The 26,031-nt window shown below is 38.6% G+C and overlaps 1 protein-coding gene across 6 annotated transcripts in view; it reads right to left on the reverse strand.

The window, feature by feature from the left end:
• SFSWAP (splicing factor SWAP) overlaps positions 1-26,031 on the reverse strand; it is a 51,306-nt gene that overhangs the window by 24,854 nt on the left and 421 nt on the right. For 4 of the 6 annotated variants that reach the window (XM_068157395.1, XM_068157394.1, XM_068157393.1 and 1 more), the window contains exons 2-13: positions 23,509-23,678; positions 22,825-22,962; positions 19,753-19,838; positions 16,065-16,290; positions 14,988-15,103; positions 13,511-13,646; positions 11,517-11,754; positions 10,446-10,577; positions 9,999-10,092; positions 7,251-7,425; positions 4,548-4,781; positions 2,290-2,480 (exon numbers count right to left, since the gene is read on the reverse strand). In XM_068157395.1, the coding sequence (XP_068013496.1) occupies positions 2,290-2,480; positions 4,548-4,781; positions 7,251-7,425; positions 9,999-10,092; positions 10,446-10,577; positions 11,517-11,754; positions 13,511-13,646; positions 14,988-15,103; positions 16,065-16,290; positions 19,753-19,838; positions 22,825-22,962; positions 23,509-23,678 (1,936 nt within the window). Of the gene's footprint in view, positions 1-2,289; positions 2,481-4,547; positions 4,782-7,250; positions 7,426-9,998; positions 10,093-10,445; positions 10,578-11,516; positions 11,755-13,510; positions 13,647-14,987; positions 15,104-16,064; positions 16,291-19,752; positions 19,839-22,824; positions 22,963-23,508; positions 26,011-26,031 lie in introns of those variants that run through there. The other 2 variants (XM_068157397.1, XM_068157396.1) reach the window with 2 other exon arrangements.

The raw sequence follows: 26,031 nt of genomic DNA on the forward strand, positions 1-26,031 counted from the left end.
AGTGGGATTAGGGTGTGTTTTTTGTTGAAAAATTCCCTTGCTTTTAAGTAAGTTCAGCTTAGAACTTCAATAAGTTCAGATGTGAGTGAGAGACTCATCTGCTCTTCTGAAAAAGAGTCAGCTGTTCCTGAGGAGTTACTGGTTATTTTGGGTATTCTCTTAAAAAACATCAAAAGAACTCTGGTTAGAAATATCTATGTCTTTGACAAATCCCCTTGGGAAGGGGAGCTGAACTGCATGGCTGGGGAGTTCTGCATTGTCATTGTCTCTCTTCAATATATAACTGATAAAAAGTACCAAACTCTTGTACCAGTCAGGGACTCTTTAGCAGCAGTACCAATGAGAATCCCAAACAAGATCTCTTTTGGGCTGTGACTGCACCTAATTTTCTGCTACTCTATGCTGGTATAGATAACCCAAACAGTCTGTTCTCTTGAAAGTGTTGTGAGGTACATGATTTATTTGGAAAAACTCAACAAATGGGCAATGAATTACTTGTAGGTACCAGAGCTCTTTCTTTGGGAAAGGGAACAGTGGAAAGCCAAGCCTTGTAACCAGTCTGTCACAAGCAGTATCTGAAATGTTCTCAGTACCAAGATATGAAGCTTTGCTTGATTAGTACAACAGTGACTTACTGGCTTTAGGGAAGCATTACAGTTTGAGAATCAAAAAAACTGTGGTTTTAATTTCCAAAATATTTGTACTTACTATCTGCATGGAAGGTCTGAAATTCCTGTGTTTGTATATGCTGCAGCCAATCTAGCTTGTGAAGGACTCTGCAACAATGCCCCAATCTCCAGAAATTCCTGGTCCTACTGAGGATAAATTTCAGGGAACTACAGAGTCTACACCAAATCTCATTCCTACTTTTTCTCTACATCTGTTTACAGATACTACAGTGAAGACATATGACTAAGGTGACTTCACTGAAAATGCATTTTGGCAGTTTTTCTTCTATTAAGACAAGAGATTGTCTGGACTTGTTAGAGATGTCCATACAGGTGCTGGACACAGACTCCCCATCTTCTAGCAAGCATACATCAGATCACACTGGAATAGGATGTGCTTATGAAAAAAATGATGCTTAGGATGGATAAAAGCAAGGGACACTCCTGGAAGTAAACCAATCACTTCTTAAGAACAATACTGGCAGAAGGAGAAAACAGCTCTGTGAAAAATCTGGAACAAGTGGAGAAGGAAAAAGAAAGAATAGAAACCAAGCAGAAAAATAGCCTGTTTTCCTCTGTGGATGAAGCTAGGCAATTAGTAACTTCAATATACAGTGCAAATGGGAAAGTGACTCTTCAATAATGAACACAGTGTTGCTGCCAAAACCTGCAGATGGACAGAAAAGCTTCAGGACAGTGCCATCATGCATGAACAAATCAATACTTGAAGGATTTTTCTATGTAATAAATTCAAATCCCTCATTTAGGCTTTAAAAATTGTAGCTACTTTATTGAAATCAGAAAGGGTTTATGTGAAACATGTTACTTCTCAGCTGTTTTAAACAGCACTTTCTGTTTGTTATTAGGCAAAAAAATAAAGGCAATGCATGTCTTTAATCAACATAGGCTTTCAGACTTTGGATTTACATTTCATTACTGAAGTTTCAACTGTTTTGGCCCAGGATTCCTCTTTAACTTTGTCAACTCAAAAATTCTTAGTCTTCTAGAATTGGTTTCTAGGGGCTCTACCCAAGAAGTTATTTTAATCGTAACTACTCATGAAGAGACCAACTACTAACGGTTCTGCTGGCTGCAACAACAATGCCAAGTAACTGGTTAGCAGCTACTTCTGCAGGAGAAATCCTCTTTCTGATGAATTCTGGTAATGCAATGTATGGCTATGAGAAATCAGCTTTCAATTTCCTTTGGAACAAAACACATATTAAATAGTTACATTTCACTACAGATATCCAAATACTCTGGAAAGGTAAAGCATTCTAATTCATGGACTGGTTTGATGACGAGAGGTCCCTTCTAACCTAAAGCTTTCTATGATCTACAGACCACTACAGTAGGGACCACCTGTAAGCTCAATTTCCTTTCTGAAACTGGCTAACTGATCTCTGTGTTATGCATCACATTTCCCTATCATTTCTTTAATGGCAGATGGGAGACATATATAAGATGATTGGAAATATTAACTATTTCAAATTCAAATTTCTCTGCATTTTAAAGAGCTTCCATCACTTCACTCAACTCCGTAACACAGTGTCAGACTCAACACGCTGCAGCTAAGTTTTCTGCTAGCTTTATGGTCAAGAGAAATTTATTTCCTGCTTACCTCATTATTAAAGGAATTCTCTTCAATTTTCTCAGCTTCTGCCTCTGCCAGAGGGTTTTTCAGGGTCTGCAGGAACAGTGCAGCTTTCCTTTTGCGCTCTGCTTGTAGTTGCTTTTCTTTTGATTCTTTGGAGGCCTGTGCAAGCTTCTCTCTTGCTGCAGCTGCTAATCTATCCTCTAGCTTCTGTTTTGCTAAGAAAGATAATTAAACATCAGTTTAGAGTGAGTCACTTGGGGAACTCAGATTTCTTTGAAACAAACACAGTCCGACACAAAAATGAAACAGCCCTTCCAACCATTCTCAAACCTTTCCAATACATCCAAAGACATAACAGGTACATACAAGTTAGAAACTACGAAATCCCAGGTATCTTAATCCATAAATGTAGCATTTGCTTGATTAAAAGTAATCCAGATGAAATGAAGATTTTAAGCTTAATGAAAATGGCATGAAAAGGCAAACCTGGAAATTTCAGGACACCTGCCCTTTCCTACTTTACAAAAGCACTGCAAACTCAGGAGTTTCTTCCTGTACTTCTTAAAGCAATGCAAACCATCTGTCTTGCTCCTTCTACAGATTTGATCTTTACCTTACCTCAGCCCTATCTACATGCATGTTATAATATTTACACAAAAGGGCTGCTGCAGAAATGTTCAGAAACTCCTTTACCATTGTTATGTGATTACAGAAAGAGAATAAGCCAATCTCACTGTGCACCTAATGGAAGTGAAGGACGAAGGATGGACAAAATACCCACTTTTGTGGTCTCTGCACATACAAGATGATTGGATTTTTTTATTCAATTGCACAGTTTTTCCAACACACAACTTTTTCCAAACATGTTTCACACTTCATTTTTGTTGTCATACAAAAATAATTCAGATTTGCTTTACATACTTAGCAACACAGCACACTTTGTGCTACTGAAGTTCACAAAGGAACTGCTACCCAGAAGCAACAACAAAAAAAGTAATTTTGAAAAACAAAACCAAAAACCACCTCAATTCCTGTGGCATACACATAGTTGTAGTAGAAGTATTAAGTTTTTAAGCTGGTAAACGCTGACAGCATCTCCACTTTATTGAACACTCTCTGCTGTGAAACGGCCTTGGGGAGGAATGGGGGAAATTTGACCCCTTTAAAAAAATAATTTAATTCAAATTCATACAGCATACCCTTCTGCCCTTACACATACAGACACAGTAAGGGGAAAAACCCACACAACAACTTAATGGCATTGCATAAGAGTAATAAAATACCAACAAGGTGATATTGATCTGTGTGGAAGTGCTATGTAACTAAAACGTAGCTTGAAGCATTTCATTGTTCTCTGCAGAAATGAGAAAAGGACATGCTTTTTTCTGGGCTTTCTTAATGCAATCTGGACACTAGAAGTTCAGTGCTTTACTTGGAGGTTATAATGGAAAAGCAAAATAAAATTCAGAAAGATCATGCATTAGGGCAAAGCATTCCAGTGTGTTAAGAGGTTGATTTTAGCTGAGCAAACTATGAAGGTTTCATTCTTAATGCTAAATAGGAAACTGTAGAAAAAGAAAAGAACTCTGATTCCTGTTTGTGGTGGGTTGAAGTTTCCCCCCAGTATTAACTTTTAAGCCAGATCAACTCAGTTAGAAGCAAATGAAGCTGTATTTACAAGGAAAAACTACACTCTACAATGGAATGCAATGAATATGTACAAAATACACAGTATTTACAATATTATACAGATATTTACAATTAGCAAAGAACATGGAAACCCCCATGGTAAAAAAGACCAAGGAAGCAGCTCCACTGTTGTCCCCCCACCCCCAAACCTCCCTGTACCAAGAGACAAAGAGGAGTTGAGAGAAAAGCAGTGTTAGGCTTATCTGAAGGCCAGCCAGAAGCAGCAAATTATCTCCTGAGTGAAGCAATAACAGCCAAGATCAGAAGAGAAAAGAAAAGGAATGGGAATGGAAGTGAAATGTGAAGAATTGCTATGATACAGCTTCTATTATCCCAGACATTTATCCAATGAATTTGTTTAGAATAATCTTTTGTTTTCCTTTTTACACCAATAGTGATTTATTTATATTTTTCTACTTTTCTGCTCAAATCTGCAGCTAAATTTTAAAGGCATAGCCTAAAACTACCACAGGGTTAACATGACACAGTAAAGTTTCAGAATGCCCAAAATGCCATACTTATGGACATGAGAGTTTGGTAGTTTCCCTGAAGCACTCAGCCCCTTCTTTTAATTTCACTGTGACATGGGATACCTTGCTTAGCTTCCAACTCCTCCTGTGTAAGTTGAGGTTTTTTCTCTTCAGTAGTAGTACAAGGAGTGGCAACAGATGGAGTATGATTTGAAGCACTATTAGCATTCTCTTGGCCTTCCTTGCCTTCTTCTTCCTCCTCATCACTGTCATCATCCAATTTAACACGATTTTTCTCCAAAGGAAGAAGGTCGTTTTCTTTGGCTTTGATTGCAAAGCTTATTGGAGCAAATGATGCTGTGAATGAATGGGTAAGATTTTACACATCGTTAGGCTACAGTAGAAAGTAGGTTGAATTTCTTGACTTTATCCATTACTCATGCAGGCTATACAACAAAAAAAGAAATCTGTATCATCCTTAGGCTATGGTAATTATTTTGGGGAAAAGGACAACTTTTCTTTAAACAAAACCAGAAATGTTAGAAACTCCGCTTGCCTTCTAAAAATCTATCTCAAAGTATTTTCCTAATAATTCAGTAGCAGCAGGGGAAAACAAAGGTACTCTAAACCATCACAGGAATTACATTTGCTGAGATGAGATACATAATCTCATATTCTGTCCCAAATAAATTCTAGTTTTTCTTTTCCCAAATGAACACTCTCCTCTTCCAGGCTTAAGAGGAAAACAGTCTGTGCTCAGGCTCCTATCTGGCACACTACAGTATGATACGGTCCCTTATGTTTCCTAAATCAACGGTGTGCACAACAATAGCATTTGGCAGGCTCAGAGAACAGTATTTAAAGACTTATTTCCATCCATATGAAAATTAATTACTTGGGGGAGCTAACAACATTTCATTACTGGAGATATAAATACAAAGGCTAAGTAGTTTTCCCCAAACATCTTGGCTGGTCTTGCTGTAGCAAGATTGGTGGTCAACTATTCCTTTTAAGTGGCTACGATTACTCCAACATAAAAGGACAGCACAACAAACTCATGTCAGCAAAGTCAAAGGAAAAAGAATGTCTGTAGAACAACTTGAATACCACCATAAAAAAGAAATTGTGGATCACTTCAAGCTAGGTTGTATTATTGGATCTTCAAAGAATATTAAAGCACAGCTAATACACAACTAAATTTAAGTCTGAAGTAATCCTTTGACCTCACAGAATTCTCCTTGCAACTTTAAAAAACATGTTTTTGAAGAAAAGTAAACCACACAGAATTTATCTCCGAATCACTTATCCAAAGTGCAACTTTTAAGAATAAAGCAAAGCAATACACTATCCTATGGTCTGCTGCAATACTTATCTTTCTCAGGATGCCTTCTGCATATATATCCTATATAATTTCCATTAGGGAACTTGTAATACAATAATTAAATTACATACCATGATGTATAAAACATAGTCTTTGCATCTTATTATTCCTGGGCTAAGGAAACAGGCTCCGAAATAAAGAACTCAAGAATCTCAAGAAAGGAGATATTAAAGTAGTGATTTTCCCACTTTTTCATAAAACAAATCCTAAAATGGGGCTTTACTCCCTCAGATGCAGAAGAAAAATCTAGTGCAGATGTTGTCTGTTTTGCAGCCAAGCACTGTATTTAGGTTATAAAAAGGTAGGATTTGTACCATACTAAAGGAAATGAAAATAGGTTTATAGGAATAGGACTGTCATGAAATGACTCACTGGTTACATTCCATCATCTAAACTTCAGTGGATTATTATTATTATTATTATAGCACAGGTTCCAGTTTGCCATTTATAACAATACAACAGGAAGAAACAATATCCTTTTCTGCTGTACATGACATTCCCTTGATAGGCACCTTTTAAGACTGCTCCTTCCTTAAGGAAGGGCCTCAACCTGCCCAAAGAAACAGCCAGACAATGACAGCAAGGCCTGGAGCTTGCAGTCCATGGAAAGAAAGAAAAATTGCAGTGGGGAGCAGGAAGAGAGAATTCCAGGGGCCCATGGGGAGTAGATAAATTTATCAGCAATTGAGAAAGCCACTGAAGTGGCAGGAAGGCAGCACCCATCCACTGGAACACAGGTGAAGAGTGATTTTTCCATTTCTCTTTTTTTTTTTTAGTGGCTTTCAGTTCTAGTTATAAGATTTCAGTTTCCAGCTTTTAATGAAAAGAAGGAAATTTAATATATCTTCTCCTGATAGACCAGGAAGTCAGTTCCCAGGTATAAGCAATTGTTAATACTACTAATGTGTCAGCTGACTTGGATTGACTCCCAAGAGATCCTTGCATTTTGTCCCACTGCTGCTATGGCTGCAAGAGGAAAAATATTCCACTTTGACAAGAAAAGGGTCTTTTTCCTGCATGAGCAATATTCAGCACAGGAAGACTCAGAACTGAGTAATAGGCCTAGTGTACTTCCTCCATAGGCATGGCTGTAAATCAGACTACTGCTTTTATTCACAAGGAATAACTTCTTTCCTGCACAAAGCTTGCAACTGTCAAGTTTAAGATGACAAAAATAGGATTATACTGAGGTCAATAATAAAAGCCTTCAACTTAGCACAAACTTAAATAAAACAATTTATTCTGTCAGACCATAAATACCTGGTAGTCTGATAAGAAAGAAATGAGAGCAATCAAATTACTTATTTCAGTCCTTTTTTTCATGCTTCCAGTGAAAATACTAACCACATGATGAAATTATTTTCCCTACCTTGCCTCTGCATTTTTTTCCCCCTTAAATATATGGTAACAAACATTTTCACACCCAACAAATCACACTAACATACCTTTCACCAATTTGCCATCACTGACAGTTTTAGGAGGAACATCCTTTTTAGTTCCTGGAACTCCCTTAGCACTTGGCTCAGATGCATCTTCCGGTGCATGTTCATCTGCAAATTGAGTCTCACTCGGTGTATCACCAGCAGTATCTGCTGGAACATCTTCAGATGAGGATACTCCCTTTTTCAAAAGAGATGTGCAAGTTTACTAACTGGTTAGTTAATGAAACAATTAATGCATTGTACGTAGAGCTGTAATTTTGTCAGCCACTTGCAAAAAATCACATTATCACCTAATCACATAATAGCAGATTTTACATCAATAAGCACTCAGGACCAAAAGTCTGCTCCTTATAAATAATACATTGCCTCATGCAAACCCACAGGCTGCAAAAACAACAGACTTGCAGCAAGAGTGAAGAAATTATTTTTCAGATGGTATGCTTTTGCCACAGCAGTTTTAATAATTATGGGGTTTAAATTATTTACTTTTCCCTGCACCAAGTATATCCTTTTAGGTCTTGAACTCCAGAGTCCAGGACAAAACTCACTGAAGTTAATTCATAGCTACAGAATGAAAACCTGAGACAGTTTTTGCTAATGTACAACTGCATGATACCTTTACAGGGATGAGCACAGGTTGATGTGTTTGATTTGTTTCAACATTTTGCTGAAGAAAACTGGGCCTCTCACTGTTTTCTGTGGCATGGATACACAGACAGAACCACATGCACACAGAATCACCAAGGCTGGAAGAGACCTCGAGGATCATCAAGTCCAACCCGTCACCACAGACCTCATGACTAAACCATGGCACCAAGTGCCATGTCCAATCCTCTCTTGAACACCTCCAGTACAGATGTGTTTTATATAGAATAGAATAAACCAGGTTGGAAAAGACCTTTGAGATCATTGAGTCCAACCTATCATCCAAGACCATCTAATCAACTAAACCATGGCATCAAGTGCCTCATCCAGTCTCTTCCTAAACACCTCCAGTGGTGACTCCACCACCTCCCTGGGCAGCACATTCCAATGGCCAATCTCTCTTTCTGTGAAGAATTTCTTCCTGACATCCAGCCTAAACCTCCCATGGCACAGCTTGAGACTGTGTCCTCTTGTTCTGGTGCTGGTATAGACATGTCTGGGTTTTTCTCCCTTTACTGACTTGTTGTTACTTGTGTTGAGACTTTCCAAAGTAAGGAACTACTGGTTCTACTCTTAACACGACGGAATCATTCAAGATGATCTCTACATTCACAATATAAAAATTTCAGGATGGGTATTGTAGAACATTATAAATATTTACATGGTGAGTCAGGCAACGACATTATGTAATATAACACTCAAATGAGCCTCTCTCCAACAGAAGGGTTGCTTCCCACTGGCTGCTGTTAAGTATACTTGATGTTGAAATACCAGGTATTGAAGAGATACTTTCATTGGTCCCTGCAGCCATTTCCTAACGAACAGAACTAATTTCTGAAAATCCTCAGAGGGGAAGAACATAAGGGGAAAAAAAGGACTTGAGCCTGTATTTACGGAAGGCAGCAGTACAATTCCCTATTAACTTTAATGGCCGAAAGGAGAACAATCAATTGCATTAGTTGCCTATACGCACATTACTAAAACATAAAGATAATATTGAAATCATTATTCTAAAAAATTAAAGAGAATGGCATAATCTACAAAAACCACGCAGCAGGAAAAATAGGCATTGCTACATATGACCTCAAGGGACTTCAACCAGTTTCTACTTGCTTCTTAGCTGTACTCATTGCACACTTAAAATGAATCCTGTCTTGTTACGCTTCAATGACTCCACAATTTCCCCCCCAAAATACACGTTAACAAGTCCTTATTAATTATGTAAGTAGTAGGAATTCAGCCCACTGGTTTGTACATTAGAAATTCTACAACAACAGTCACCACTGTGGTCCAGGGCAATTTTGCATGTCATTTATCAACTGAACAAGATCGTATTTACCACAGCTTATCTTTAAAACCGATGTTTTCAAAACATTATTCATGATTAAACCAAATATTAGACACAAGCATTTCTAACAGCAACTGGTATTGAATGTCTTCACTTTCCATGAAGTGATATTGAGGAGTTTACCCACAGGCTTACCTTCCTCAGTTTAAGGCTCCCTAATTTAATTTAATTGAGATGACAAACGACACAGGGCACAAAAAAAAAAAAAGATAGCTCTTTCCCATGAAAAGTTATCATCCAGATAATGTATTTCTGATACTATGTGTAATTTTCTTTTCAGTAAGGGAACAATCTAATGAGATTAGCTAACATGAGAACAATGAAAACTGGCCCAGCTGCTGTGCTACAAAGAATTATGAGGCTTACAAGAAGGCAGGGTTATAAAAAAGCTATACCTAACCTTTCTGACGATAGAACACTTAGCCCAATCCTACCAAGTTCTAAATCTCCCCAGAGCAGATCTTCTCTCATATAGAAAAACTGAAGATTTTCAGGTTGCCATTTTACATTACCACCACACTGAGCAGCTGCTTCTACTAAAAAGCAAAAACTAAGCACCACCCCACTTGACATATCCTTATTTAAATGCTGTACAAAACTAAAAAGCAGCAAGAAAAAAACATTCACGTCCTCTGCTGAACACTTTCTCCATAATTCAGGGCTTCTTTTTAAAATGTGTCATGATAGCACAACAGATAAACAAGTCCTTTTCTTTCTTACATTGCATTTGTAATATATGTATATACAAACACACGTACCTGACAGTTGTCGCTGCTCTCCTTTTGAAGGAAAAACTGCTTTTTAAATTCATAATAAGCATTATACTGGTGCCACGGTTGCAGGAACTCAAATCTGTTAAAAGGGAATTGAGTATGTGAAAATGCACATGAACACAACAATCCTTTGCCATGTAATTTTCTCTAGCAAATGGAACACGACTTGATGTTTGGAAGCATTGTAACTTATGTCCAAACTTCCGGAGGATACACATTCAGAGCATGCTTTCCGGAGACGTTTTTGTTAGGTTGATTGGTTGTTTGGAGGAGTTGGGCAGCAATACTTTGGCATTACCATTAAGTAGGTCCCTGAATTTCAGTTAGAAGAAATACAGTACTTTTCTTCTAGAGACCTGCATGTCCTGGTACTGTATATAAAAATGCAATCCTCAACTGTTAAAAAGAAGTCAAAATAACATTTTCCCTCACCTGAGATCATTCTTGGCACGAACACTGGTTTCAAATTTTATCCCATTCCTAGCAACGTACTCAGCCAGCTTATCAATAACAGGTTGGATATCTGGGGGTGGAGGTATAATGGCAACCACTGGAGTAATTGTGCTGAAAACATCAAAAGTACATGATATTAATAAATATAACAGAAATATCTTTCAGACTGTTGCTTTAGCAGAAAACCCATTACACGGAGGTTTGTTCTCTGGGTTCATTATGCAGTTTAAATAACTCGATTTTTCATTAAGCAAAACCTTCATAGTAGGACAGAACAGAATAAAATTAAGCAGGTTGGAAAAGACCTTTAGATCATTGAGTCCAACTTATCACCCAACACTATCTAATCAACTAAACCATGGCACGAGGCACCCCATCCAGTCTATTCCTAAACACCTCCAGTGATGGTGACTCCACCACCTCCCCGGGCAGCACATTCCAATGGGCAATCACTCCTTTTGTCAAGAACTTCTTCGTAACACCCAGCCTCCGCTGGTGCAGCTTGGGACTGTGTGCTCTTGTTCTGTCACAGGGTGCCTGGGAGAAGAGACCAACCACCACCTAACTACAACCACTCTTCAGGTAGTTGCAGATGGCAACAAAGCCTCCCCTGAGTCTCCTCTTCTCCAGGCTAAGCAACCCCAGCTCCCTCAGCCTCTCTTCACAGGGCTTGTGCTCCAAACACCTCCCCAGCTTTGTTGCCCTTCTCTGGAAACGTTCCAGCAAGTCAACATCTTTCCTAAGCTGAGGGGCCCAGAACTGGACACAGTACTCAAGGTGTGGCCTAATCAGTGCTGAGTATAGGGGCAGAATGACTTCCCTACTCATGCTGGCCATACTATTCCTGATACAGGCCAGGATGCCAGTGGTAGCCTTCTTGAGGGAGTGACAACCACATACAATATCAAAGACCAAAGTGGAATCAATCAAAGTTGTATAACTGAGCAATACTATTGAGGAACCACCAGTAATAGAACCCTTCCTATATACTTTATATAGAAGTGCAGGAAAGATATCCTTCCATCAAACAAGTAAATTTCTATGTGGTACCTTGTAGTTGTTGTGGTAGAAGTCAACCCACTGCTGCTGTCTGTTGTGTCTGGGGGAGGTGGAGGTGTAGTACCAGGAGGTGGAGGTACTGTTGCTACCCCTGTAGTGCTTGATACAGTTACCCCTGCAGGCAACGCATTGTAATAGGTGGCAACATCTATTCCTGGAGGTGGAGGTGCGAGGCAATAGGTTCCATCAGGTAGCATATAGTAACTATAATACATGGGTGCCACAGTTGCTACAAAAAAAAACATATTTAAGGACAATGTTTTAATTGGAAGAAAAACACTTAAAAAAGGTATCACTACAAACACATAGACTCCAGATTCACCAAACACAGTAAGAAATGGTATCTAATTTCTTGTGTGAAACAAAAAAGCAAAGGAAGAAAAGAAAAATGTTCATATTAATGCACTCAGGATGAATGTACATTAAGGGACAGAATCAGAATGTACTGAAGGACAGCTGGAAGCCAAATAGGTATGAATAGAGAAGTGAACCAGAAAAGGCCTAATAAAAAACCCCCATTCTTCCTAATCTAATTCACCGCTGGCAGTTTAACTCAGTTAAAACGAAGATGCATTAAGAAAGAAATGCACATACATTCAGAATGCACATCTAAAAATGTACACACACACATCTTAAACCACTCTACTGCTATACATAGACACAGGCTTATTTACAGAAACCTCAAAAAATAAGACAGGTTTTGTGGTTTAACAGCAATACAATGACCAATCGATAGGAGAAAGTTTTCCATGCTAGAGGCTTCTCTGATTGGAAATATTTCCTGAGAGTGCAAAGACTTATAGCTTGCTTTCTTAAAAAACAATATTTTACAATGCTTTAATTAGCTTAATGCTTTTAAGTGGCAGTTACTTCTTGCACATCTAAAGATTTTCTGCAGGAAGATGGATAAACAAAAAGAAGTCGGGTAAAATATTTCAAAGTATTTACAGGAAGAGTTTACATTTCTGGAGGTAAAGTTTAATCAATGCTTTAAATTATAATGAATTACCCTCTTAAAAGTTTCATAAACATTCCTGTTTACTTTCTTCAAAGAATGAGTTATATGTAAGAAGAGCAGAATAAAGATCTGTTAGATTTTAAAGGCAAGGAGAGGAGCTGCAACACAACTTTCCACACTGCTCACTTATAATTTAAATACATCATTGCTTTTGTTGCTCCTGTTGAGAAAAAAACCCCAAATTTACTATCTACTCTTTTGTTAAGGAATGCCTTCTGTAGCTATAGAACTTAAAAGCCTGCACTCCCTCTCAGATATTGTAATGAGAAATATAATTTCAATGGTCACTTTTCAATTCTGAATCTTGCATATTCCTGAACTTTATTTTCTACTTAGAACATTGCACCAGTGCACAGGATAAAAGGAAAAATAATCAATAATGATAGGAATTCACTGTCTAATAAATGATTTATTTACTGTAGAACTACCTCCAACTTTAGTAAAGAATATTCTACTAAAACCTGGTTTTGTCACTTTGGTGGGATCCTTCCATTTACCTGGTTTTACTTTTGCAGATTTTTCTTAGTGTTAGATATTCCAAGAAAATTGTTCAGCATGAATTTACCAACTGGATTTTGCTTAATATAATAGGTTTTATGAAAGGGAATCTCATGAGTTACTTTTTAGGACAGTTTTATATTCAACAGTGAAGGCATTCATTAGGCTTCGTTAACGGCAATTGACAGACGTTATCAAAAATCATTAAGGGTATTGTGCTAACTACATTCACAGACTGGAGATTTGGCCTCCTGCCTGCCACCCCCTCCACCACATTTCTGTTTTCCCTAAGTAGATAACATGACAGCTACTCAGCGGGAGAATGCACCTTCAGAGAGGCAGGAGATTGAAAAAGGATAAACATCAGTTACGAACGATCAAGAACAAAGCTAACGTATTTTCTTCCCAGCAGTACCCACACACCGTTCATCAAGACACACCATCAGCTGCCTAATCACAACACACTTACAATCAGAAGAGTATTCTGCCTGTGATGTCTGTACAGCTGCCCCATCTGTTGATTGTGGCGTGGATGAGTTATTATCTGATTGTGCTTTGCGCACCAGCGCTGCAAGTGGATGATCAGGGTCTACCACCTTCAAAGGCTGCAAACATGTTGGAAACAGAAAAACAGATTAAAATTTGAAGTACATATTTAAAGCATCAGCTTAACTTGGAAAACAAATTTATCTATGCTAACAGTTATCAGTAACATTGTTCACACGCTGAAGTTACTGGGGTTTTTTTGTAGCTCTCGCACACAGAATCAACTTCTGTTTGGAAAACTGGTGGAAGACAAAACGAAACTCACACTTCACTGTGAAGAGAAATCCATGACATTAAAAAAAGTGGGCGTTTCTTCTTTACTGCCAAGGCTGGGATAAGCACAGAACCTGACTTGTCTAAATATCACACAGCACCAATGCCATTTCTCTGAAAGCCTCAAATGCGCACAACCATCTGTCATTGCCATTATTCCATCACTGCTCAGCTCAGGAAACAAAAATAACTAACACATCCAGCAAAACTTACATTTAATGAGTAGTATGTTCTGCCAAAATATTATTTGTTGAAACTATTACTTCATGTCAATATTTTATCTACTAAAATCTATACAGAAAACATTCTCTCTCAGCTTCTATATACAGAAGGTATTAAATATCTTAATCTCTTCAGCTACAATACAGGTTCTGTGGATAAGTCCTTAAGTGATGCCCTCAATACCAAAGGGCATCAAAAATAGAAAGGCTATGCCTTTAAAATTTAGCTGCAGATTTCGAGCAGAAAAGTATAAAAAAAATCACTATTGGGTGTGAAAAGGAAAATGAAAGATTATTCTAAACACATTCATTGGGTAAGTATCTGGAATAAGAGGAGCTGTACCATAGCAGTTCTTTCCACTTTCCTCCTCTCTTCTGATCTCTGGCTGCTTTGCTTTGCTCAGGAGAGAAAACATGCTTCTGGCTGGCCTTGGATAAGTCTAACCCACTGCTTCTCTCTCTGCCCCTCTCTCCTATGGGACAGGGGGTGGGGGGGGCAGTGGAACAGCTTCTCTGGTCTTCTTGACCAGGGGGGTTTTCATGCTGTTTGCTAATTGTAAATATCTCTATAATATTGTAAATACTTTTTGTACATATTCATTGCATTCCATTGTAAAGTGTAGTTTTTGCTTGTAAATACAGCTTCATTTGCTTCTAAGTGAGTTGGTCTGGCTAAAAGTTAATGCTGGGGGGAAACTTCAACCCACCACACTTAGAAATGAAAAAATGACAATTTATGTACTAGAGAAAAGGTAACTTGAAAATTTACACCAAAAGAGACACAGATACACAGTCAGGAAAGAACACATAAATCTTTGTTAACTGAAGATCTTAATGCCTGCACATCAGAATATCTGTGCCCATGAATCAGATGTTTTACAAGGGAGAAAGTTATTTTGACTGTACCTTCATGAGCTCTTCAAGCCGACTGCATTTTTTAGATGCAAAGAGACTTGGATGCAGGTAATTTCCATCATCGTCGTCGTCATCATCATCTTCTTCCTCAGATTTGACTCTTGAGTCTAAACAAAAACAATGTCTGAATTTTAGCTGGGATTCCTATTGATGTGCATTGCAAGGAGAGAAAGACGGTACAGGACAAGCACATGTTCTAAAAACCCCTATTGTTTTCACCTGTTTATTCACTAAAACAAAGATACAAGAAGATATTGCTAGCCATCAATGAAACTAAAACCTTAGTGCACAGACCACCTTTCTGCTGCACTACAGCTATGCTAGAGTTTCTAAAAAGCTCCAACACCAAAGCAGCTCACATCTGAAAGGCTACCAAACCAATCTTTTCTTTTAAGAAAAATCTCTTCCGATTGAAGTGAAATTTAGAATCATCAGCTCAATGTCAGCTACAGGCTACCAGCATTGCCATGGCAACACACCAACAAGATGTAGCCACTTCACCAAAAAAAGACCGACCCCACTGGACGTTTGGATGACTCATATAGAATAGAATAAACCAGGTTGGAAGAGATCTGCAAGATCATTGCGTCCAACCTATCATCCAACACCACCTAATCAACTAACCCATGCAACCAAGCACCCCAACCAGTCTCCTCCTAAACACCTCCAATGATGGTGACTCCACCACTTCCCCGGGCAGCACATTCCAATGGGCAATCACTCTCTCTGTGTAGAATTTCCTCCTAACATCCAGTCTGAACCTCCCCTGTTGCAGCTTGAGACTGTGTCCTCTTGTTCTGTCACAGGTTGCCTGGGAGAAGAGACCAGCTCCCAGCTGTGTACAACCTCCCTTCTGGTAGTTTTAGAGAGCAATAATGTCTCCCCTGAGTCTTCTCTTCTCCAGGTTAAGCAATCCCAGCTGTCTCAGTCTCTCCTCATAGGGCTTGTGCTCCAAACCCCTCACCAACTTTGTTGCCCTTCTCTGGACACATTCCAGCAAGTGAACATCCTTCCTGAACTGAGGGGCCCAGAACTGGAGCTGCCCTCATCTGACAAGTGGCAACTTACGTTTTTTCTCGTCGGCTTTGTTTTCGGAAGGAGCAGCGTATCGTCCCTCCTTCATGGCCTTCTGAATGAATTTGTAGTAGGGATTGAGGTAGTGATCAAACCGCAAGAAGTCAAACTGGGAGTTGCGTGCTTGTTTGGCTTTCAGCATTATCTCAAACTGTGCTCCCTGCTTGCAGACAAAGTTTGCCGTTCGTTCTATAATCGCATGCATTTTTGCTGTTGGTGGCTGTGGGAGTAAAATAACATGCATTTGTACTTTCAGCAGCAGCTTGTAAAGTGTTTTAGAACTCCAGAGAGAATTAAAAAAAAACAGCTGTGGTTCCTTGACCTCCTTCTCAGCTTTCACTAGCAATTCAGTTTCAGAATCATAGAATGGTTTGGGTTAGAAGGAACCTCCAAAGGTTGTCCAGTCCAACCCCCCTGCAGTCAGCAGGGACATTACCCACTAGATCAGGTTGCTCAGAGCCTTGACAAACCTGACCTTAAATATCTCCAGGGATGGGGCCTCAACTACCTCTCTGGGCAAACTCTTCCAGTGTTCCACCACCCTCATAGTAAAGAATTTGTTCCTAGCATCCAATCTAAATCTACTCTTCTGTAAACCCAAACTGCTATCCCTTCTTCTATCACTACAGGCCCTTGTAAACAGTCACCCTCCAGCCTTCTTGTAGGTCCCCATCAGGTACTGAAAGGCTGCTATGTAGTCTCCCCAGAGCCTTCATTTTGAACAATCCCAGTTCCCTCAGCCTGTCCTCCTAAGAGAGGTGTACCAGTGCCCGATCATTTTCGTGGCACTCCTCTGGACCCATAACCAGTTTCAACTAGTCAAAGCATATCAGCACTAAAAAAAATAATCCCCATCTTTCCTAGCTGCTCCTTCATTTCCTTTTGATACATACTCTCCTCCTGTTGGTGTGCAATGGCAAAAATAATTATGCCAAACTGAAGAGAGAAACAGATCCTGATCCTGGTTGAGTCCAATGCAGTAAAACATTCTTTAAAGCCATATAGATGCTCCTGCTGGCACAAGACAGAAGTGCTTCTTGACAGCAGTGCCAACATAAAGTGTCCCTACCTTAAAATACCACAAGATGATGTGAATACTTGACATATCTAGTCTTCTCAACAGCTGCCCTTTATTCTGTTATCACTGAATATGCAAACATTGTTCCCATTTGCTTAGGAAGAACATGTTGCATCTTAAGGCCAATATAAGAGCTGTCATCCCTACGTGCTGTCACATTCCCATAAAGAATCACTGAGCAGCTTCACAGTAAAAGACAGAAGTAAATTAATGAAGTTAAGCAGCATCCATGCATTTCCACTCCTGAAATTCCATCTAAAGAACACTGCCACATCAAACCCAAGAAGTGAAAAGAACATGAATACGGTGAAAGAATGAACTTCACCATTCGCTGTCTTTAATTTCATACTCAGATAGCTCTGTTTTGTCTTGTGCCCAATAAACTACAGAAGCAGATACTTGGTGTGCCTATAAAGATTGAAGTGTCACATTAACAATTCATTTTAGCTCTGCATTTATATTGGTCTAGACACACAAGTATTTTGCAAGCCTCAGAATATCTTTTCCAGAAGACTAGAAGCACAAGATACTGGTGTTCTATTTAGGGGGAAGGGGAAGTGTGAGTGTGGTCAAAGAGTACATTTTTATAAATTATTTCCAGTCAATTGGATGCTTTACTAGAACAGTGTGTTCAATCCAGAAAGTAATTTGTTGTTTCAGATTTTACTTGTCCCTCTAAAACACTACCAAAGGTTATTTTAATTAGAGGCAATGAAATTCTCAACAAACTGATAACATTTTATGCATTGCCAGTCTCATTATTTAATCATTCATCAAGTTTCCCCAAGTTCTGTGCTTCATACAGTCAAGAGATTCCTAAACAAAGCTGCAAATCAGCAAGGAAGCTCAAAAAAGATTGTAACTGAAATGACTGTCTGGGCTTGAATTTGAAACTGACACCAGTATAAGTCCTGGAAAACAGGCACTATGAATATTAATATGCTTTTAATTGACTTGTAAGACTCCCCACTTCACTGGCCTACAAAACTTCAGAAACTTTAGAAAGTGAAAAACATTAAATGGCAATCAGAGATGCAGGTATCAGACATATTCTAGTTCACACACTTAATAAAAACACCAAACATTTAAACTCAGAAGAACTGTTAAAACTTCCGAAAGTAAGAGTACTTGCCAGAGCAAAAAACCCTTCTGAAAACTACTCCAACACTGTAAGTGCTATCATCTAGTCAGATATTTTGTTCCAATCTTTAATCAGTATTGTAATTAAGAGCTTTTCATGAGTGGATCTCCCTTACTTCAAGTTTAGCGACTGTCCCTCAACATACAGTTACCCTAGAAAATAATTTTAAGTCTTAGGCATTCTCAGCCTCTCAATATTCTCATCTGGAGAAAACAAAGAAATTTTCAATCTCTCCTCCTAAGTTTAACTGATAATTTCTTCTTGGAGACACTTCCATAAGCATCTGCATACTTCTTAAAGTGCAACGAAGGACAGTCATCTTTGCCCATAACTCTGACATCAACAGTATTAAGCAGTAGATGACCTCCTGCAGCCTTGACGCAGCTGTTGTATTTTGAGCTCCAGAACGACAGAATTACTGCAGTAAGCCCCACAATGCAACCTGCAGTTTACATGTAAAATACATCTTAAGTTTCAGAACAAAATGCAGGCAAAGCAGCTATCTAAACCAGCAAGCACTTTCACCAGCAGTTACTTTTTGGAAACAGCATGCAAATGCTAAATAAGCAGCTTCTCACTGTGAGAACTCGATGTTCTTTCTCAAAGATTGAAGTATAACTCATAATTTAAAGGCAACAATGTATAAAAATTCTTCCCCGAACTCAGAAGTAGATTTGTACTTGCACTTCACTAATGAAATGTATAAGATTGAAAGAAGAGTAGAGGAAGTAAAATTAGAACATGTAGTGCTCCACATTAGATTTGTTAAATAGCTCTTATTTCATATATGAAAAAAAAAAAACAGAACAGGATAAAAAATTTCAATTAAAAGCCAATGAAGCAAAAAAATACTTTTACACAAACGTCCTGTGTTCAGGATTAGCTCCCCAAACAGTGTTTTGAATTTTCCTGGCTACAGTTATCAAGTTGAGAAAGTAGCCCAAATACAAATCAACACTTTCACAACCCCAGTACAAGAAAAAAAACGTTATCTGACTTCTCAGTATCTTCAATACAGAATTGCTTTTCTCCTTGAACAGGCTAGTCTTAAACAAAGCCTTTAGATTTCATCACACCTTTCAGCTCAAAAAGGAATCCAGAAAAAGTCTTGAACAGAAGCAATCTTTTGGTTTAATGATCCTTTAGATTTGGAATGTAAACCTTGGCATCTCTCTAAGTACCCATTCCACAGTAACTGCCTTTTTTCTGCACTAAGACAGTATTACAAGTGATACTAAATGCACTTAGTGTAAGCGCTGCAATAATTCCAGCATGAAAAAGAAGATTCAGAATAGTTGATAGAATTCAAGAAGTCAGGAATGAACATCTGAATTAAGCTACTATTCTAGAATTGTTTTAAATGAACTACACTAAAGCTAATGGAAAACAAAAATCTCAGTAAAGCCTTATAAACGCCTTGAAAATTGACAGAGATGTAGGTTAAGTTATATGCACACACATACCAGTTCCACATCAGAAGGTACGTTCAGTCCCGGAGGGGCAACGAAAGGTTCTTCATTTTCTTCTACATTTTCTGTCTGAGCTGTTTCTAGAAGAAGTGACAAAATAAAATACTATAGGACTAGACATGTCAAAGTACCCAAATGTTAACAAAAATAATTATTAAAGTATATCTAAAAGCATGTGGCATCAAGGAATTTCTCAAATGAAATGGTAAGCAGCATTTGCTCTGAAGCTGTTTCAATATAGCTCCTCTCCCTGATGTTATGTGCAGTTTAAGATTGCATAAATGATGTTTTAACAGAAGTATTAGGAACAATAAAGCCCTATAAACTTTAGCCCTGACTACAGTGCTGAAGACAAACAGGTGTCAACTCAAATAGGAAAACATTCATTGTCATTAATATTACTTTTTACTTTTACAAGAAAACCCATACAAAATTAAGTGGAACCATTTTCAATGCACTGGGTGAACCTTTTCCTAACAATAATTAAAATATTAGAGATATCCAATATCTCCACAGCTGTTAAGACTCATACATCTGGGCTATCTGAATTCAGTGTCCTGTTATTCAATCATTTCAGCCTAGGCAAACAAACCTAAGTACTTTCATCAGCTTCTTTACCCTAATGAAACTTGTATGGGAATGCAATAGGGAGGCTGAAATTCAGTTTCATCACCCACAGAGATAAATCAGTAGCTGCCTAATAACTGAAATAAATGTTACCATTCATCTGTGAGTTCAGCCTAAAACTGCTATGACTCCTTTTCTACTGTTTAATGTATCCAAATATTGAACAGATTTATCACATGAAATACTCAGCCAAAAGAGTTAACTCTTTTATCAAGGTCAATTTGCATTACATTAGCTTATTTGGCGTACCAGAAACAGCCCTCTGAAAATATTCTGCTTTACCAATTTTTGTAATAATTGAAGTGGAAAAGTTTAACTTTTAGTATTATCTGTTCTACTAGCTATAAGAGAAAATGTATTCCAGTTCTATCCTAATAAATTAGAAGGCATAAAGTGCATGAAAACCTGACTATGGGAACTATGAGCAAAGACCGCAGACAGCCTAATCATGCACAAGATGTCATAGCAATTCCTGCATACAAGCTCTTACCCATGCAACAGAGTTAACTTTTTTTGTTGCTGTCTGGCAGTTTGGTTTGTGGTATTGTTATTTAAATGAATGCAAAGTAGCTTAACTCCACGCAGGCACACAGAATGCTTAGCATCAAGGAAAGGAGGAAGAAGCAGTACACAAGATCCAGCTAACACGTGAAGCGTTGACAGAACTACAGCCTGTAAGTCACATTACTGTTATCTGCATCTTCCAATACTGGAATTTCCACAGCTATGATTTATAGAAGACAAATGCTACGAATTTGTAGTCCTATGTTACTGGAAGTAGTTACCATATAGCCATCTGTTAAGTCTGTACAGTTTAACTACAGCAAAATATAGCATCAGTGTTTCTATCTCACTTTTGCCCCAAGTACTATCAAGTGTTACTAGAAAAACGACCCTTTGTCATCCATCATCACAAAAAAATTTCTAGAAGATAAGGCAGTCTGGTTAAGAAAGCTGACAATGGAGACAATGTCCCAATGATGTGCTATGAGACTTTCTACTTGTCAGCAGCACTGGGAATTCTCACATTACACCACAAGATTTTGTAATAGCTCATCATGACACTTCCATGATGCATCAAATATTAATTCACTAAATATGAACTTGCTGGAAGACTGGGTAGTTCTGTCTCTTTGCCAATCACTAAGTCACTGCATTTTAGCATTATTCCTGAAAATCTGACTTCATTAAGGCTGAAATACATTATTCCAGACAACTCATCATGCTAGGAAAGAAGAGTAATGTGGAGCAATCCAGAGACAACTTGAAATCATGACAGCTCTCTTACCAAATTAAACTTGAATGATTGGGGGTTTTTTGTTATACACGTGATCAGACTCTGCAACATTATTGCACATTTCCATGCAGTTTTGCAAAGGCCTCCTACAATACAGACACCCCATAAAGTTCAGCAGATTCCTCTCAGTGACAGGCATTCATCTTTCTAACCTCTATGCGTGTGGTGGGCTGTAGAGATGGGGGAGCCAAACTACAAACATGTTGCTCTCTATCAACTCCATTTTATCCGTAGGTTTATTCCTGCTTACACACGTCCACACAATATGAAAAACACCCCCATGACAAGAAACACTCAAAAATTCTACATAAAGAGATCTTAGAAACTATTTGATTATGGAATCTTAGAGACAAAAAGGAATTAAAAAAAAAAATAAATAAACCCCAGAAAAGACAACATAAATCTGCACCAGTACTAAAGAGCAGAGAGGAAACCCTTGGCAAAATGCAAGCCACACTGACGCTGCCCTGACCCAACCTCTCACACAAAGCGGCAAAACCCACTAGTTTGAGCACATAAAATGATCCTGCATTGTAGCACACACCTTGGGAAGAAAAGCACATCTCCTACCACAGTAACCCAATTGTTAAATACATCTAATTTTACTTAAGATGTAGTTCAAAAACACTTGAAAACTTCCTTAAGGCTTCATGTTAAAACTCTGGAGTTATTGTAATTCAAGATGGGAAGAGGAGAACCTAAATGGTGAAGACCACAGAGAAGGGCATACTACGTTGAAGGCACTTATAACAGTGTCAAAATCTAAACAAATAAAAAAATGTATACTCATGAATTACTATTCTATGTTTGTAATGACCTTTTCCTTCTTGGCCAAGAAACAGTGTTAACAAGACAGCCATGACGAATTACTTTTTTTTTCTGAGTAAGATCTGCAAGACAGCAGAACTTAATTTCCTGTCCTGACTACTGTAGTATTGACTGTGCCATGGCAGAAAAACGTTTAAGCACAGCAAGAGTGAAATTTGCAAAAACTCAGTAACACAGTTTCAGAAAGGCTGTACTGAAATGCCTTAAGAATCCATCCTTGGCTTTTAATGAAACATATTTTCAGTCTTCAATTGCGAGAGAGACGGAGGTGCTGTGCTCTTCCTCTCAATTCACCCTTGCTACATTCCCCTTACCTCTCTGTTTTGCAGGCTGATGCTCCTCTTCTTCAGTGGGTTCTGAAGGGTCGTAATAATCACTGCCATAACTGAATCCCACTGCATTATAGGTACCATCCTCTGCCAAAGCTTCGCTCAGCCTTTTATATTCCTCCTCTTGAATAAAAATGCAATTACCAATCATTAGAATATATTTAAAAGCTAATTTTAAGAAAAGATTGAAAAAAATAAAAAAAATCTTACTTTATTTTTTAAATGAGAAGTTTTCAACTAATCATTTTAGTTTTAATTAAAAACTGAACAGAAAAAACACAGCATGTGCATATGCTGACCATTTATTTTCTTCCTGAAGAGATAAAGGCTGTGGGTTAAAGCATTCTAATGTAATAATGCATACAAGAGCACAGCATTTCATTATACAACACTGAAAAAATGAAGCAGAATATGTTTATTGGGGGTGTGTGTGGGGGGGGGTTGGGTCTGAAATCCCAGTCTGCCCCCAGAATCTGGGCAATTTCTGTGTGGATCTATATTTAAGCTATCCTGAGGTCCTCTCACATACGCAAAGACTCCCGTTTTTCGAATCCACTGGGTACTGTCAAGATAACATCAGAAAGAGAGTAAAAAAATTAGGAGTAAATTTAATTTCACAATTATTTATTTAAACATGTGCTAAACTCAGGAAGTTTCCTTGAGCAATACCTTGCCTCGCCTCCTCCTCAAGCAAGTCCGTATGCAAGGCTAAATACCTCTCTTCATCACAGAGGGCTTCTATTCTAGCCTCCTCTTCAGACAATTGGTAATCTCTGTTCCACGTGGAATACTCAGCATCGTATTCAGAAAGGTCATGGAGGTGACCACGCCCATCATACCTGCAAGACGAAACAGCTGGTCAATGCAAGAAACTTAGGGCTTGGGTTTATGCCACTACTTAAAATACTTACCCATTAAAAAAGAAAACAAAAAATAATAATCAAAAATACTTATACGTTACAACATATTTCCTTTTAGAAATTACTTTTAATTTTGCTAATCATTTGTCACCAACTATTGGTAATTTAACAGGCTAAATTCCTCTCCACGAAAACTAATGAATTATTACAATTAAAGGCAAAAGTATCCTTTAATAGTTTTAAAGTGGGATCCATTTCCTTAACAGCTCTTACCGTACGTGCTTCAACCAACCAATCAATGTCACTTGCAAAAATAAGTTTTTTTTTTGTCTGGAAAGTCAAATAGCTTACATTCACACAAACCCGAATACATAAATACCTATCCGTAAGAACCAAACGGTCGAAATTTCCTCGCTTCTTTCTGCTAGTCCCGAACTCTCAGGAGATATCTTCACCATAGAAACTTGCGTCCATTGGAGGTAAAATCATGGCTAGGCTCGGCCCCTAGCCATTTGGCTGAGGAAATAAGTTCTGGGTTATGTGATAGAGAGACACACATACATAGGAACAGTAACATATACATGCAATTTAAGGAGGTTCACCGTAAAAACGGCCAAGGTCTATGACGTATAGTTCCTTTCTACTAAGCAGAACTCAAATTTGATCTGCAGGAAAAGCACTGTGTTGGGATAATGTTTAGGCATCAGTAAGAGAAACTGATCGGAAAGTGACAGTAAACTGGACTCCGCTGAGGTGTCTTCCCACACACAACTCTTCACTTCTGCCAACTTGCTAGACCAAAAATAAAGAAAGTGAATATGCTTATAGCGAAAAGTTAATGAAATGCATAGGTCTGGTTAATCAAGCTCTGTCCACAGGCAACCTTCAACCCATGTCTTCTGACAGCATTATGCTTTTTTCAAAATGGTGAAAATGAAGACTTTCTGCTGCTGGAGACAAAAAGGATCCTAAGCTTCCAAAGGAGTTTATAAGATTAGTAGTTGCAAGCTCCCCTGGCTTACAAACGTATGGGTTTTAATTTTTTCAGTATTGCACATGCACATACTCAGTTTTTGCTCCCAGCAATTTCTCTAACACCTGTAAACTGGGTTACTGCTGCACAGGACCACAAAAAAGGCCTTCACCTACTGTCACAACAGCGATCTGGACTAGAAGTGTGCATAACAACACTTCTGTTCTCACGTAAGAAATTAAACATAGTTACATATGTTTACGGCTGGTTTTGCATGGGCATTTTTCTCCCATTTTATGGAAACAAGTGAAAAGATCTTCCCTTACTGGTATTCTTTTTTTCCAAGCCAAATACAGCTGTTTGATCAAATAACGAAAAATAATGCGCAGCACCAAAGCAATGAAATCGAGGGAACAAATATCTACAGTATGTCATGTGACTCTTTTCAAACCAAAATCCTTCCATCTTGCCAACTGAGGTTTTCAGGTCAGCCACAACTCTGCAAGTTTTACTTTCAGTGCTCCAAATACACCCAACCTGACCTCCTATTTCTCTTTCTCCAAGAAATTAAGAAATCCATTCTGAATTCTTTCTAAATTCCACGCTACACTGCTGAAACAACTGGGAAAACCTGAAGAAACATCAAAGCAGATTCTATTACTCTCTGGCCATGAACCTGCACCTACTGCCAACCAACCAACCAAAAAAAATCCACCTCTGACATACAATCTGAAAAGCAAGCACTCAAAATCAAAGCCATTCTGCCTAACAGAGTGAATCATGGCACCAGGAACAAGAAATTAGGCCAAGGATTGCTTTTGGGGTATTTCACCCACAGCCTGCAGCTCGATTACACAGGAGAAACAAGAACAGCCTAAGGTGGATAAATACATTTCCACTCTCCACAGGGCATCCTTGCTTAGAGAACAGATGAAGTACCTAGCAAATACTCCCTTGCAATAAGGCTCCCTTGGTTTCCAATTGAGAAAAGATCATGTTTGTGGTTTGCACTGAAAAGGAACAGATCCATCCAATTCTCCGCTCCACTCTGAAACCCCTACCCTAAGAATTGGTGCAGAAAGACCCAGCGCACGCTGTCAGAAAGAAGGGAACCTCCCAAAACTGCCAGAGTGGGGAACCCCGAGTTCCCGCTGCCGGGGGGGCGGCACTGCAGTGTTACAAAAGCAGCACTCGAAGCACTCTACCAGGAGTTGCCCTCCATCTCTGCCAGCGAAGCCCCACACGTCTGCCAGAGTGAGCCCTTTGTTCATCCCCCGCCCTCACTTGCCCACAGCATAAGGGGGGGAACAGAAAGAGGCTATAACAGGAGATCTCGCAGCAGAGTCTGGGGGTTGTGTT

This window comes from Melanerpes formicivorus, unplaced genomic scaffold (assembly GCF_026170545.1).
Source record: "Melanerpes formicivorus ecotype bairdi unplaced genomic scaffold, bMelFor1.0.p_v2 SCAF_36, whole genome shotgun sequence".
NCBI classification, from domain to species: Eukaryota; Metazoa; Chordata; class Aves; order Piciformes; family Picidae; genus Melanerpes; species Melanerpes formicivorus.